General features: G+C 36.6%; 1 protein-coding gene across 1 annotated transcript in view; it reads right to left on the bottom strand.

Moving 5' to 3' along the window:
• Positions 1-15,196, bottom strand: part of LOC123870931 (neurofibromin) — a 49,850-nt gene that overhangs the window by 10,213 nt on the left and 24,441 nt on the right. The window contains exons 40-56 of the mRNA XM_045914429.1: positions 14,767-14,904; positions 13,842-14,022; positions 13,628-13,734; positions 13,466-13,542; positions 13,062-13,255; positions 7,869-7,972; positions 7,576-7,626; positions 7,326-7,412; positions 6,967-7,138; positions 5,945-6,083; positions 5,076-5,297; positions 4,318-4,397; positions 3,696-3,829; positions 2,838-2,978; positions 2,448-2,527; positions 1,922-2,097; positions 1,481-1,593 (exon numbers count right to left, since the gene is read on the bottom strand). Of these exons, the coding sequence (XP_045770385.1) occupies positions 1,481-1,593; positions 1,922-2,097; positions 2,448-2,527; positions 2,838-2,978; positions 3,696-3,829; positions 4,318-4,397; positions 5,076-5,297; positions 5,945-6,083; positions 6,967-7,138; positions 7,326-7,412; positions 7,576-7,626; positions 7,869-7,972; positions 13,062-13,255; positions 13,466-13,542; positions 13,628-13,734; positions 13,842-14,022; positions 14,767-14,904 (2,196 nt within the window). The remainder of the gene's footprint in view (positions 1-1,480; positions 1,594-1,921; positions 2,098-2,447; positions 2,528-2,837; positions 2,979-3,695; positions 3,830-4,317; positions 4,398-5,075; positions 5,298-5,944; positions 6,084-6,966; positions 7,139-7,325; positions 7,413-7,575; positions 7,627-7,868; positions 7,973-13,061; positions 13,256-13,465; positions 13,543-13,627; positions 13,735-13,841; positions 14,023-14,766; positions 14,905-15,196) is intronic.

Below are 15,196 nucleotides of genomic sequence, written 5' to 3' on the forward strand. Positions count from 1 at the left end.
GCATAGATAATATTTTTTTACATGCCGTACATTTTCGTTGGTCCAAAGGTTTGTAGGGGATGTGGATATTATATACACACCCGTTCACTTCAGTTAGACGGCATAGTGATTTTATCATATTATCAATTGTTCTCTTCAAAAATATGTTAATGCCGTACAGTATCAGATGGCCATAAAGTACTACCCTTAAAATGGTAGCGTCATTTTCATCAGCCTAAAAGATATGGTCTGCATTAAAATGTACGGCATAATTTTTTCCTAATTTATTTATCTTAATACTATTTAAAACAATGGAAAAGCGTAGAAAATTGCTATATTTTATTAATCTATGAATATTTAAACTTTTGCAATAATTTGAAAAATTTCAGTTTTTGTATTTATCTATAATTTTTTTAGAACAGTTTCTTTTGAACGGCAATACTATATAACAATAGTATTTTACACTATCATGTTAAAAAAAAAGTTGCCGTACAGAGTCAAATGATTTTACAGCTTTAAAAATTAAGTATACCATGAAATTAAGATAATTATTGATACACATTCAAATGAACACTAATTTTTTTACGGCATTATTTTTAATAGTACTTTTGAGTGCTAGATAATGTTTTGGAACCAAAGCCGTACTTTCTCAAATCACCCCCCGGACCACGGAAAGAGAGGGGGTTGCTACCCTCAATTTTTTCCCCTTGTCGCATGATTTTTGTACGGCGTTGCGGAATAATGGATTAGAGGCTGTATTGAAACAGTATGAAACTAGTGCCGTACAGAATTAAATGACCAAATTTACCCCGGAAATTGTCAGAAAATCAAAACATTTACTGACTTTGTGGCGCACCATTTTTTTACGGCACTGCGCGCTTTCTTATTATTTTTCATGGATCTATCGATGGTAAAAATGCCGTACAAAAATATATGACCAAAATGTACTCACTCTACCTGCACTTTTCAATTCTCACCAGCACTCTGTTGGACAGCTTACAAGTGACGGCATAGTGCTGAAACTTATTATTTTATGCTCTTATATCGTCCTGTATACGTCACCTGGTGGTTCATATGACCCACCCATTTTTAAACATGGGCCTGTAGTCTATTACGGAACCGGCAGGATTCGAACCTGCGTCTTCTGGGTTCACGGCCGAACGCGACGCTCAAGCCACGGTTTAGCTTACTGCCAGTAAGTAAGTAATAGAGGTTTTTATTGCATTCTCAGTTTATTAGATACGGAAATATATTATACTAGCTGATATAATATCTGATACTTCGTTCGCGTGGATGTAGGTTTTTTTAAATTCCCGTGGGAACTCTTTGATTTTCCGGGATAAAAATAGCCTATGTGCTAATCCAGGGTATAATCTATCTCCATTCTAAATTTCAGCCCAATCCGTCCAGTAGTTTTTGCGTGAAGGAGTAACAAACATACACACACACACACACACACATACAAACTTTCTCCTTTATAATATTAGTGTGATGTCCTTACCTGATGGTGTTCCACAGCGGGACAATAATGGTCGCAGTCGTCGGGGAGCCACTTCGGTAGTGAATGTTTCACGTGACAACGAGAACGGACTTCTTCGCTCACACATACTAGTGCTGGAATTTTTTACATTAAAATTTTTTTTTGTTATTTTAGTTCATTTGTCTTTGTGTAGTCTTAATTTGATATAAAAATAAACAGTATCCAAGAAAATAAATTTCAAAATTACAAAATTAAATATTCCAAACCTTAGCCATGCGTATGAGGAATGATGACGCAAAACGTTTCGTGCGTGGAATGTCAACGACATAAGGATGGAAACTCGCCCGACGTGTTGCGGTTCGGTGGTAAAATGGTGAAGGGGGGACAAGATCGAAAAATTCTACACTTTGCCAAAAGTTTTCGAACCCCTGAAACCCGAAGGAATCGCGGTACGGCTGTTACCTGTGAGATAGGCGACGGTGCGCGTGGTGAGCTGGAACTTGTCGCGATTGGGGCGAGCCGCGAGCGACAGCAGCGACGCAAGCACGCGGCACGTACGCGACACGGTGCCTGCAGCCGGGTGGCGGAAACCCTTCAACAGGTGACCCACAAGGGCGAAGTGGAAATTGGACCGGAAACTGTATAAAGATAAAAAAATAAATAAATAAAATAATAAAAAAAAAATGAAAGTTAGTGAGGACTACAGACAGAAGTGAAAACTTAAAACTATGAAATGGTAGTAGTTTTTTTTTTGGGATTTTTAAATTAATGTAGTATCAAAATTTAAATTTCATAATTTGTCAGTTAAACCACTAACATTACTTTAGTTTTATTAGATAATAATTTTTTAGATAATAATAGCTATTACGACGTGGAAATTCGCAAAGAAAGGATTTTTGAAAATTCAACCCTTAAGGGGGTAAAATAGAGGGTTTAAATTTGTGTAGTCCATGCGGACGAAGTCGTAGTCATACGCATTTTAACTCACCTTAATCCAACAGCATGGTCCAGTTGCTTGAAATGCCATTCCAAAGGTTCTCTAGTTTCCATCATGATTTGTTCGAAAGGCTGAAAATGATACAAGATCATTCTCATGTTTTAACCAATTTGCCGAGAAACAAACCCAAGAAAGGCCATATAATGTGAAAACAGTTTTTCCTAAGAATCACACAAGACGCGCCGATAAGCTCCAGACAGGTTGAAAACTAGTTGGACAAACACCAATTTTTACTTTATAATTTTCTATATTTCTGAATCATTCGATGAGTATCAAACTTGTCAGTAAATTTTTTCAATATTTCTAAATCATTTGGAGGATGCTCACCGTGTCATCGAAATTTTTCTATATTTCTGAAATATGTATTAGGAGGATACACACCTTGTCATCAAAAGCTCCCTGCGAATCCAAGGTATGTAAATTTTGCTCCATTAACGCGAGACCCGCCGCGTATAAAGTAGGTTCATCCAATTGGAGTACAGATAACGCGACCCAGAATAATGCTTTGTGGATTGGAGATTCCTATTAAAGAAAGTTATTATAACTCAAAATTTAAAAAACCCCCGACACAAAAACCTCTATAAGAAAACTAAAAAAGAGCTGATAACTTTCAAACGGCTGAACCGTTTTCCTTCGATTATCGCTAAGAATACTCTCGATCAAGCAATCTTTCAAACAAAAAAAAAAAACTAAATTAAAATCGGTCCATTCGTTTAGGAGCTACGATGCCATAGACAGATACACACGTCAAACTTATAACACCCCTCTTTTTGGGTCGGGGGTTAAAAATGGGGGGCTGCAAAATTTTACATACTCTGGTCTAAAATTTGAATTTGCAAAGTAATCGATTTGAGTATCATTTGAAGTGCGGTGCGTATTACGTCATGATAAATCAAGTATGGCGAGTGTGGCGAGCAAAAATACGCAAATAAACACAAATTACTATACTACCTACCTACTTATTTAAATTACGACATGGGGTTATTCAAGGGGTGGACTAACAAATTCCTGAAAGGGCAGCAACGCATTGCCGGTTCCTCTGGTGCTGCAAATGTTCTTGGGCGGTGATAATCACTTAACATAAGGTGACCCGCTGGTTCGTTTGCTCCCTATTTTTATTACAAAAAACATGTATTTCCGTGATGGTAATTTTATAAGAAAAGTTTTATTTGTTGTCTCAATCATTTTTATCAATCTTTGAAATCTTTTGAGGACTGTACGAAAACACAAAATACTTACAGAGTACAAAAGCGGCTGCAATCTCGTCAAGCACATGATAATGGCTTCTAATAACGCCAGGTCGTTGAACGATTCCAACGCTTTTACAAGTATGCGCAGGAGTTGTTTCATGTCGTCATCTGTGACGTTTTTACCTACAAAGATTTACGGACATGTTTTGAATATTTCAGACCAGTGCTCAAAGAAGTTATCAAGTAACTGTATTCTGATAAGAAAGAAAGATATAGTTGAAGGATCGATAGTTGTTGGGGTCCCAAGAGCTGGAATGGCGACCTCACATCAGACGAGTCGCAGGGAGTTTGCTGGATCCGGCGTCGTGTGGAAGTCGCTTAACGGTTGCTGACGACAACAACGACGAAAAAAGCGAGGTTACGCATCATTTTCCCCTCCAATTAAGCGTAAAGCTTGTGCTAGGAGTAGGTACGACAATAGTGCAACGGGTGGGGTTTGAACCGCCGATCTTTCAGAACTCAGTTCGCTCCTTAATCGTTAAGCTATCGAGACTCTTAATTATCCACTACATCTACCCCTTCCCTATACCTCTTCTTAGATCTGTTTGCCAACCCAAATCTTTGCTCTGTGCCAATATATGATTACAAGTGCAATGCTTTCAGCTACTTACTTATACATCCAAAAACGATGAGTGCTCGTGGCTGCAAGGCCGGGTTGAAACAGAATGCAAAACTCTTTGCCAAAGATGTCCTGAAGAAGAAGATGCAAATTATTCCAAATACTGATTAATAGCATTTTAATGCAGAATAGGACTAGGTTCTGCTGATGGAATAGGAAAACTGTAGGAAATAATAGATCCATCGAGTTTCAACTTGTGGGTTTGGTCTCGACGACCAAAGTTCTTAGACAGCTGAATCAAGGCCTTTTTTTTTATTCGATTACAACTATTACAAGTTATCCCTTGACTATGATTTCACCTGGTGTTAACCTGGTGGTAATGGTGGTGGTGGTGGTGGTGGTGGTGGTGGTGGTGGTGGTGGTGGTGGTGGTGGTGGTGGTGGTGGTGGTGGTGGTGGTGGTGGTGGTGGTGGTACTTCGAAAGGGTATGGAAGTTCTTAAACCAGATATCCGTTTTTACACGGCAAAATTTAATAATGAAACAAATGAATTTGACACTTATACAATATACCATATCCATAATCCTAACAATATAAATGCAAAAGTAGGTCTGTCTGTCTGTTACCATTTCACTTCTATCCTATGATTTTGATGAAAGGTACAAAAATAGCTTGCACCCCAGAGACCGACGGACATAGACTACTTTTTATACCAGAAAATCTAGTTCTTACGGGATTTTCAAAACCTCAAACAATGAAATTTCTTGGCATCATCTACTTCAAAATAAATGTACTAAATAAAATCACTCACCAAGTCACCAGCCAATCACAAGTGGGTATATCGTGCATACACGCCTCCATAATCTCAAGCAGGGCGTCCACGATGATCTCAAGCGATTGTAAAGGTAATCTCTCACGGTCAGACTGCGAACACGGCCCTAGTCCTATATGCACCCCCGCTCCCACGGCGCCGGGTATACCCACGGCTATAGGGCCGATACTGCCCTCAGAACAGGTGTACGAGTCCGAATACCTGGGGAAATATTTTTTGCCCATAATTATTTTTCCTGACAAGAAAGAGGTCTGGTGGAGAAAGGGCCATAGAGAAAGATGCGCTACGTGATAAAAAAATCAACAATTTGGGAAGAGCACCAGATCAATATTTATTATTGTGGACAATAAGTTAAAACTGCCCAAATTGTTTCTAGCATTTCTTAAAAGATGACTTTGAGAAAAAGATGTTTTTAGGAGTTATAAATCAATCTTACTGAGTTTGATATCCATTTTAGGGCGTGTTTAAATTATTCAGCCAATTTTTCGAACAGAAAAAATAATTAAGAATGAATAAAACATTTACACCATCATTGTGCCACAAAATACAAGGTACAAATCATGGAACCAGTACTAAGCTTATGAATCACGTCCACGCTTCTACTTCTCATGCTCAAATAGTAGAAGTGCCAGGATAACGCTTGTCAATAAATCTTTTACCGACTGGATTACTGTTTTAGATGAAAACATTCATTCAGTTAGAGGCATATAATCCCTTATCTTTATTATTTTTGGGCGCAGCAAAGGTTCACAAAAGCATAAGTCCCTTAGAAGATGAAAATACAATTTTAAAAGGACTAAATGAAAACTTTATATAATGACATGTATTATAAAGAGAAAAGGACATACCAATCAGCTGTGTGTCGATTATAAGGACTCCTAAAAGCGGTGACGGCGGCTGACTTTACTTTGGATATTCCGAACATTTGGTAAAACTTTGGCAGAGCGAACTCGTCGAGAGACAGCATAAGTAAGCGCTGCGTCTCCTCTGAAAAGCCTTGATAAAATCAGTCTTTAATAAGATTATTGTTGTTTATCGGGGATTTGGGGAGTTTAGGGTTCTCTTTTGGCCGTATTTTCTAAAAAAATGTCTAAACAAGGAACCAAAAGCTTAATTTGCTATAATCCGCCAAACCAATGAAATCTGTATGGTGCATCCTCAGGAGATGTAGATTGTAGACCTTTCTACATCTCCTGAGGATGCTCCGGTGTCGGGGCGAAACGCGCGTCGAGTGGTGTTTGAATTTGTGTGGTGCTGCGTACCGTTGCTACATACAGATTTCGTTGGTTTGGCGGATTATAGCGAATTAAGCTTTTGGTTCCTTGTATATTATGGACTTCCGCAAAATAACGCCTGCGTCTATAATAATAAAATTATCTAAGGTAATCTTCTTCTTAGTTCTTAGTTGGATAAGTAGCTTATAGTTGTGCTCTTTACTTTGCGTGAACAAAAATCCGTTAGTTACCGGTCGACTAGTTAAATTTAGATCCGGTGATGTTTCGGCAACATTTTATAACTTATTATGAATATTATGTTCAAAGTTTAATGCCTGTTATTCTAACTATCTTTCTGGACTATCGGTAGAGTTTTGACATATCAGCATAAGAGCCATAAGTTTCCCTACATTATCGCCATCTATGCTACATAAGACGGGAAATTCTGAACAAAAATTTTTGCGGGCTGCAACTCGTTTTTGCTTTCAAACTAATTAAGATAGCTTCATGGGACATGATTTTTAGCTCTTCTATAGATGGTAATGCCCTAAAATTTCCTACATGATATAAATATTGTATTTTGAATGAAAATACTTTTAAAATTAATTTTTAATAAGCGTTTAAGTCTTCGTTACAGATTCTAAAAGGCCACTTACCCGCAAATGTAGGCGAGTTACACGTACATAACGAATGTATGATGTTGATAACCAGTCCGTGGGTTGCAGCGCGCATCGATACCGTACCGGAGCACACCAGGAACGTGACCGTATGGAATAGGTACGGGAGGTGGCGGGTCACGTCGAGGCAATTGTTGAATGACAGCATCAACTAGCATAAAAATATACGCCATAAGTATCTCAGAACCAAATTGTCAATTTTTTTTGTCATAATGTAATGCGAATCAACAGGGCCATGTAGAAAGGGGGCAAGGCTCTAAAGCAAAAGAAAGTTATCGTACTCATAGTTACAAACTACTTTTAATGTACAAATTTACCAGTAAATAGTAGGAGCTTACCAAATATCTAGCAAGTATCGCAATATCATCCCACATCATATGCTGTTCCAACATGGCTGTTGGTGAATGACATGTTTTATCCACCACCTGTTGCACAGAAATGATTTTATTTTAATAGAATTTAAAGGAATTCTTACAAAACCAAAGTTTAAACAATTTTAAAATGTCGTGAAAACAAATTAAGTAAATAAAAACGAAAAACTTATAGTAAAAACTTATAAATAAAACAAAATAATATTACATAACTTACAGAGGCCGCTGTTACGGGACCCAGGGAATTATTAGGTAGTTTAGATAGGGCCTGCAGAAAAATATAAAAAAAGAAAATAAATACAAAATGATAATTTAAAATAAAAAATAAAAACTAAACGTATAAAAATCATAAGCATGTTCAACTAAATGCAAAAATGGGGTTCCATATTATCTGATTTCTGATAATGGACGGCAATTCAACATCATGTAAAATGTAGGGAATGTGAATGGCAAAGTCTACATTTCACAAATCACAATGTTTGAGAGGGAAATATGGAAAGAATTTCTTACCCTACACATTCTTCCAATAACTTTCTTGGAAACTAGCTGCACGTTAGCGGACGCGAGCGCCACAGCCGTGTCGGCCATTATCTCGATCATAGGTGACCCAAGACCTGCGTTTAAAGACATCACCTGTATATGTGTCACAATTAGTTTCGTTATTTAAGACATAAATATTTTGGGGCATATTCTATGCCGTGTTATAAATAGGTGTAGGAGTATTAATATAAAGAAATATTTTTATTGAAAAAGATTAAACATGTTTTACAGGTCAAAAGACGAGTTTTCAAAAATGTAAAAACATCTCTTTTTAACCCCCGACCCAAAAAGAGGGGTGTTATAAGTTTGACGTGTGTATCTGTGTATCTGTGTATCTGTGTATCTGTGTATCTGTGTATCTGTCTGTGGCCTCGTAGCGCCTAAACGAATGAACCGATTTTAATTTAGTTTTTTTTGTTTGAAAGGTGGCTTGATCGAGAGTGTTCTTAGCTATAATCCAAAAAAATTGGTTCAGCCGTTTGGAAGTTATCAGCTCTTTTCTGGTTTTCTTATTACTTTTATCCCAGGACCACCAGAGGTTACGTATTTTCTGACACAGGAAATATGTACGATTGAGTAGTGTTAGTAAGTACTAAGAAAGCATGCCTAGCCTACGTGCTAGCTTGCTTAGACGGACAATTTTCAGGTATCTGATAATCAAGGTACATAAAAACATTACTTACCTCACGTAAATTCGCCAAACTGATTTTTACATATATTTTAGGCAATATCCTTAAAAATATGTCGCCAATACTCCCAGACATTTCCCGCGTCGCACAGTGGGGCAGATCCAGGAATTAGGCGGCCAATATTATTTTCTCCCATATATGTGTTGTAAATAGGTTAAATTATATTTTTTAGTATTTTGGGAACTTATTTTTTAAAACTAACTGATGCCCGCGGCCCCGCTTGCGTATACTTTGGTTTTAAATCCCTTTTGTCGAAATTCTGATTTAAATCATGTGGAAACCATGGATTTTCTGAGATAAAAAGTAACCTATGTACTAACCCAGGGCATAATCTATATTCATTCGAAATTTCAGCCAAATCGGTTCAGTAGTTTTACCGCGAAGGAGAAACAAACGTTTTTTGACACGAAAAACAAATAATTCCATAAAGTGCCAAAACAGATTTTATTTCTATATAAAACATAGTAAAAAACTAAAAACACTAAAACTATAATAGTAAATTAAAATCGTGATTATGATAAATTAAGAAAATATAAAAACAAAAACGAAGAAAATAAAGGTGCGATGGTAAATAAAAAAACACAAAAATAAACATAATGTGATTCAGATCAATCCCAAGTGTCTTCACCAGAGCTAGAGCTCAATTCATCCTTGTCAAGTTGGTCCGGTTCAGATTCCTCATGAGGACATTCTGCTGTGTTGAGTTCAGCGGAAATAAGCATTTCCAACGCTTCTTTGCTATGAGGCACATTTTTTCTTTTAGGTTTTGGCTTTATGCTCGATATTAATGGATCCGAACTTAGCAACAACCTATTAAGGCCGTCATAATTGCATTGCTCCCTTGAGCATTTTCTTGCGAAATACCGATACTGGCGAAAATGTTTGTTTCGTGCCTCTGCTGCTTCTTCGGATAGTAATCCAATAGGCAGAAGTGCATGATCCATTACAGTTGCACAATGTATTAAGATTTTATGCATTGTTGGAGACATAGGGTGCCAGGGATACAACTCAATATAAAGTTTTGTGGTCTGTTTCTATAGTGCTACGCATTTTGAGTGTTTTTCTGCGTTTACTTCTCCCACTTGAATCTTCAAACGACTTTGATGGTCTACCAGAAGAAAGCTATTTAGGTCTCGGTATTTCGTATGTTCCTTTTAACCATTCATCATTCTTTTGAATGAAAGTATGGGCCTTTTTATGTGACTCGATCCATTTTTTCTTAAATTGTGACTTTAGACGTGAGAAATTATGTTTAACTTCCTTCTTTTGTTCATCACAATATTCATCTTGTGATAGAATATATCTCTCAAGATAAATCAATTTTGCATCAAAATCGGGCAAGTCTTGTTATTGCATTTTAGTAAAAAGAAATCCACGTGTTACGGTGCGAGTCCCTAAAGTGCCTTCCTATTCTGGAAGCAAATAAAAACCGGTTTAAACCGAAAAAAAGAAATTTGTGAAATACGGCGATTTTCCGCCATGTACTTCATAGCCTTCAAAATATGGATTCCGCGGGAGACCGCAGCTAATCTCGATGTATTCAATTAGGGATAATAGTCAGTTTTTATTTACAATGAATAAAACCGATGGGACTCGGTGGGAAGTTAAAGTAAAACCTTTTTGAGTATCTAAAAGATGATTTTTCGACCGCAACAGAAGCATTATTTTGCAAGTGCCATAAAATATCTATTTTAACGTTATTCAAACTTTTTTATAAATGTAATATATGGGCGCTTACCTGTTATAATCGAATCCATTAAGATTTTTTTCAAAAATAACTCACTAACATATAAAAATCACTTTTTAAAAAGTTGTTTTAATTGAATCAGTTAACGCAATATGAACACGTAGAGTGACGCTCAGGTTTAGACTGACACAAAATGGTGAACACCCCTAATTAGAGGAATGGAGAGGTGGCATTATGTTCGGTGTCTACTTAATTACCTAAGGTAGTAAGTTTTGTTTGTCAATGGCCATTTTTGAGAAATCGATTTATGGCCAGCTAATTCCCGGAACTGCCCCACCGTGCGTCGGCCGTATTGCTTTGCAGACGCTTTAAAGCTCCCAAAATAAGTAATTACTTAACTGCACGTAAATTCTGATGCTCCATTTTTATATATGTCCACCAGACAACTATTTCAAAACCTTTTACAAGAAGACAGACCGATCCAGAGGGCCAATCATCCCCTAAATTCAATTTTAATGCCTCTGTGGGTTTGAGCGCGAGGGCATCATTATCTACGCGCATGAGACTGAGTAAGACATGTATTAGGATATATTGACTTCTCTCTCACTCTCTTATAGTTTACTTATCTCAATTAATTATTAATATTAAAAAAAATCTGCTAAAAATTAAAAAAATTGGAGAATTTACGTGAGGTAAGTAATGTTTTTATGTACCTTGATTACCTGATACCTGAAAATTGGCCGTCTAAGCAAGCTAGCAGGTCTGTAAGCATGCGTTCTTAGTACATAGTAACACTACTCAATCGTCCACATTTCGTTCGTCAGAAAATACGTGACGGCTGGTGGCCCTGGGATCTTTCACTATTGTAACAGAGGTTCATAATATTATGTCAATTGGCAAATGTCAAGTTGTCAAGATGGACGTTGCCTGGATACATAATTATTTATTTGAAAATAATGTTTTGGAAAACTCCGATACTTTGGATCGTAGGCGCGGAGTTTCTAATTTATAAAATATTATAATCACAGTTAAACGAGAAAACATTAATTCAATTATAATATCCAACAGTCAACCAAAGGCCACGAACAATCAACCCAAACCCAAACCATAGTCAATCTATTTTTAGGGTTCAGTAGGTATCTGTAGAAAAAAAAAGATGTAGGTAGCCTCGACTGTTGTAGTCGCGTAGGTGTGCATGGCACCATTAAATATCGTAGGAGGCGATGACCCTCCGCGCGGCTGAGGTTCCCGCATCGTAGTCGCTTTGTCGCGCAGGTTTGGATGATGCATTAGGCGCACCTTCTTTTTATTTTATCTGCTTGAACTCAGCTTATTTACTTTGACAAAATACGTTTAAAATTCATCATCATCAGGATCAACCCATCGCCGGCTCACTACTGAGCACAAGTCTCCTTTCAGAATGAGAAGCTACCACACTGGCCAAGCACGTATTGGCACACCTCACGCACCTTTGAGGGAGCATTATGGCCAAGTCTCAAGCATGCAGGTTTCCTGACGGTGTTTTCCTTCACCACTTCGTTCTGTCTGTATGTCATCTTTCAAGAGAATCAAAACTTATAAATTGGGTACTTCCCGTTTACGTAGAATCATGAAAGGCAGGTAGCAATATCTTATAGCCCAAGCACTCTACTCCTGTGGCCCAAGTAAAGAGAAAAATCCGACAACTGAATTGTCATTACATAAAAAAAAACTTGTACGGAACTCTTCATGTGTGAGGCAGACTCGCACTTGACCGGTTTTTGAAAGTTATGTCAAATAAAAATTTGACATGCAATAACAAACAAAATGAAATACAAGCCACTTTATTCCTTATTTCATCGGGTGAAAGTCGATTTCAATTTAATCGTAGGTGTATCTTGAAAAGCGAACTATTATACGACTACGTAAAATGGGTACATTTTTAAAGCAACGACATGTTAGAAACAGATATTTCGTTTTGGTCGTGTTAAACTATGTGAGTCATTCAGATAATTCTTGATTTAGTGATGTTCGGTCAAAAATATTTCATGGAACGTATAATTAACATAACATTGATGTTACTTTTGAAGAGATATTAGCTGCCTTATTGGATTTATATTATTATAGAAATTGGGTTTTAGAATGGCACAAATAAACGGTAATTTAAGAATAAAGTTTAAAAAGCGTGAAATAAAAATTAAATTAAAAATTTAAAAAACCCCCGACACATAAACCTCTAAAAAGTAAAAAATAATAGGTAAATATGTATGGGCCCTTTAAGAATAGTATAAATAGTAAAGTTTTATCCAAGCGTTCGTTGCGTCGGGGGACCGCTAAAGACTATTCTTTCTACAACAGATGACTTTCATAGTTTATCATAGGTAGCGGTCCCCTGGCGCAACGAACGCTTGGATAAAACTTTACTATTTATACTATTCTTAAAGGGCCCATACATATTTACCTATTATTTTTTACTTTTTAGAGGTTTATGTGTCGGGGGTTTTTTAAATTTTTAATTTAATTTTTATTTATGGCAGTTTTATTGAACCCATACCCCTTGTCAGTTTCTACACAGCGTCGTTTCGCGTAATTTGGTTGTACAATAAAGTGAATAAAAGAACATATTGAAGTTTGTCACGAGTATGGATGGAATATTAATTCACGATAGACATAAGCCTATTCCTACAACCTACACTGTAAGGTCAGAGACAAAAACCATGAATTCGGAGAAGTGTTCATTGTTGATGAACGGAACTTAAATTTAAGTTTGATCTATCAGGAATATAATCGATGCATTCCAAAACATACCAGAATTGACACTCCTGTGTATGAAACTGTCCAGCACCATATCAATGAGTTCTGGCACCTGGCCGATGGAGCCCCAGATCTTGGCCTGAACTGACGGGTACATCTCTGTCTCTTCAATTGTCAGGGTTATTAACTTCTCAAGGATTTGAGCCACTTGGTTTTTGCGACGTGATTCTTCCGAGGGTTTACAGAATCTGTGAGAAAATTGATATTACAAACTTAGAAGATTTTAAATCTATTTTCAGAGATTACTTGTTTTCTTATGTTAATAACCTTTCCAAGCACACAATCTTGGAAGAGTTCTCGATTGTTCAATCCTTATTTATTTAGAATCTGTGATAGACCAAAAGTTTAAACCCCATACTTTACAAGAAGAGAGCAAACATAACATCGATTTTACATACCTCACTAAATTTGCTAACCACGGGGTCATATATTCCAAGCATAAATGTTTCAGTTCTATCGTTGAACCTCTAAATCCCTGCAAAATGTATTGATTTTTTAATAAACGCTTTTAAAAGAGATGGGTTTAATAAGTGTACATATACCTATGTTACAAATGTTACCTGAATACATTCTTCTAAAAATTCGAGGGTCAAATGTGGTTCATTGTGCGCCAACTTTTCGCTTACAGATTTGATAAAGATTGTGTTATTGGACGGTATACATAGGCCTGTGGGAATAACATATTTTATCTTGATTATTCTTTTAAAAGAAAGGAAATAGCTAACTTTATTCGCAAATAATTTCCCTAGAGGTTTAGATAAAGGTAAGACTCACCAGACGTCTCAAGTAAAGTCCCCTCAATCTTCAAATGGAAGGTAGCCGTTAACGCACAAAGCTGGTTGTACGCTGCGGTGCGTAAAGTGGGGTCACACGATCCCAAGTTTAACAAGGCCATGTTGAGAAGCGTTCCCGGAACGTCTTTTGGCCTAATTTTTTGGTGGACCGTTACTGAATCCTGTGAATACAAAAATATTTATCAATCCAAGACTTCGCGATAGTCTCAATATATGAAAGGAAAAGGTGACTGACCGACTGACTATATCTATCAACGCACAGATCAAACTACTGGACGGATAGGGCTGTTACCTAGATAGATATTATGACGTAGACATCCGCTAAAGATTTTTTAAATATCAACCCCTAAGGGGGTAAAATAAGGATTTGAAATTTGTGTGGTCCACGCGGTAATCTAGTTTATAAAAGTAAATAAAAGTATGTAAACTTCGTTACTTGTATACGCGGGTATGTATTTCATTGCCCAGATCGTACGGGTTTTTTATTTTTTTATTTTATTTAAATTAAAGTATAGTTTTACATATTGTTTCCGCTTGACACCCTGAAACTCTCTTGAGTTTATATGGATGTTGCACATTCCTTAAATATATTTATACAAATTGTTAAACAAATCGAAACTGAAGTTGAAATTAAGTAAATATTCTAATGTACTTGTAATTAGATGACTTGCGTAGATTTCAAGTGCGGACGCAGAATAATTTTATGAGTTATGTAAATGGTGCAAATTGAATTGCGCAAGATTCATGCACCGTCTACAGAAAGCATTTTTAAGAAATACAAACTTTAGTTAGTCCAATGGAAGAGGTTTCCCTTACAATCTTCTGGTTTTAAGTATAGAATGTGCCGGCTATACTCATCTATTTCTGTGCATCATACAATTTGATTAATAGCTAATTATACTTACGGGTTGACTCAGCTCCCATCTGTTTCGTATGTGTATGATGGATTGCACAATGTTGTCACAGTCGTTGTGTATGAAGCTGAGAGGCGTCGGTTCGTTGATAATTGACAGAGAGAATTGATTGTCGTCTACTAAACAAACCTAAAAGCATATCGTTTCTGGTATAGTTACAAAGTAAGCGTTTGAAACCATCGTAACTTTAGCTTTTTACCTACTTATCTTAGACATTAGATAATTGGCTATCATACAGTTACAACAGTAATGGTATTTTGAATAAATAGTTTAAATTTGAGGTCATTGTGGTAATTAAAAAGTCAAAGTCAAAATCATTTATTCAAAGTAGGTACAATTGTACTCCTTTTGATGGTCGAAATTATTAAACTTGTACGATATAGTGGTGATAATTAATTACGTTACTTAAAACTAAAGCTAC

The sequence above is a fragment of the Maniola jurtina genome, chromosome 13 (genome assembly GCF_905333055.1).
Source record: "Maniola jurtina chromosome 13, ilManJurt1.1, whole genome shotgun sequence".
NCBI classification, from domain to species: domain Eukaryota; kingdom Metazoa; phylum Arthropoda; class Insecta; order Lepidoptera; family Nymphalidae; genus Maniola; species Maniola jurtina.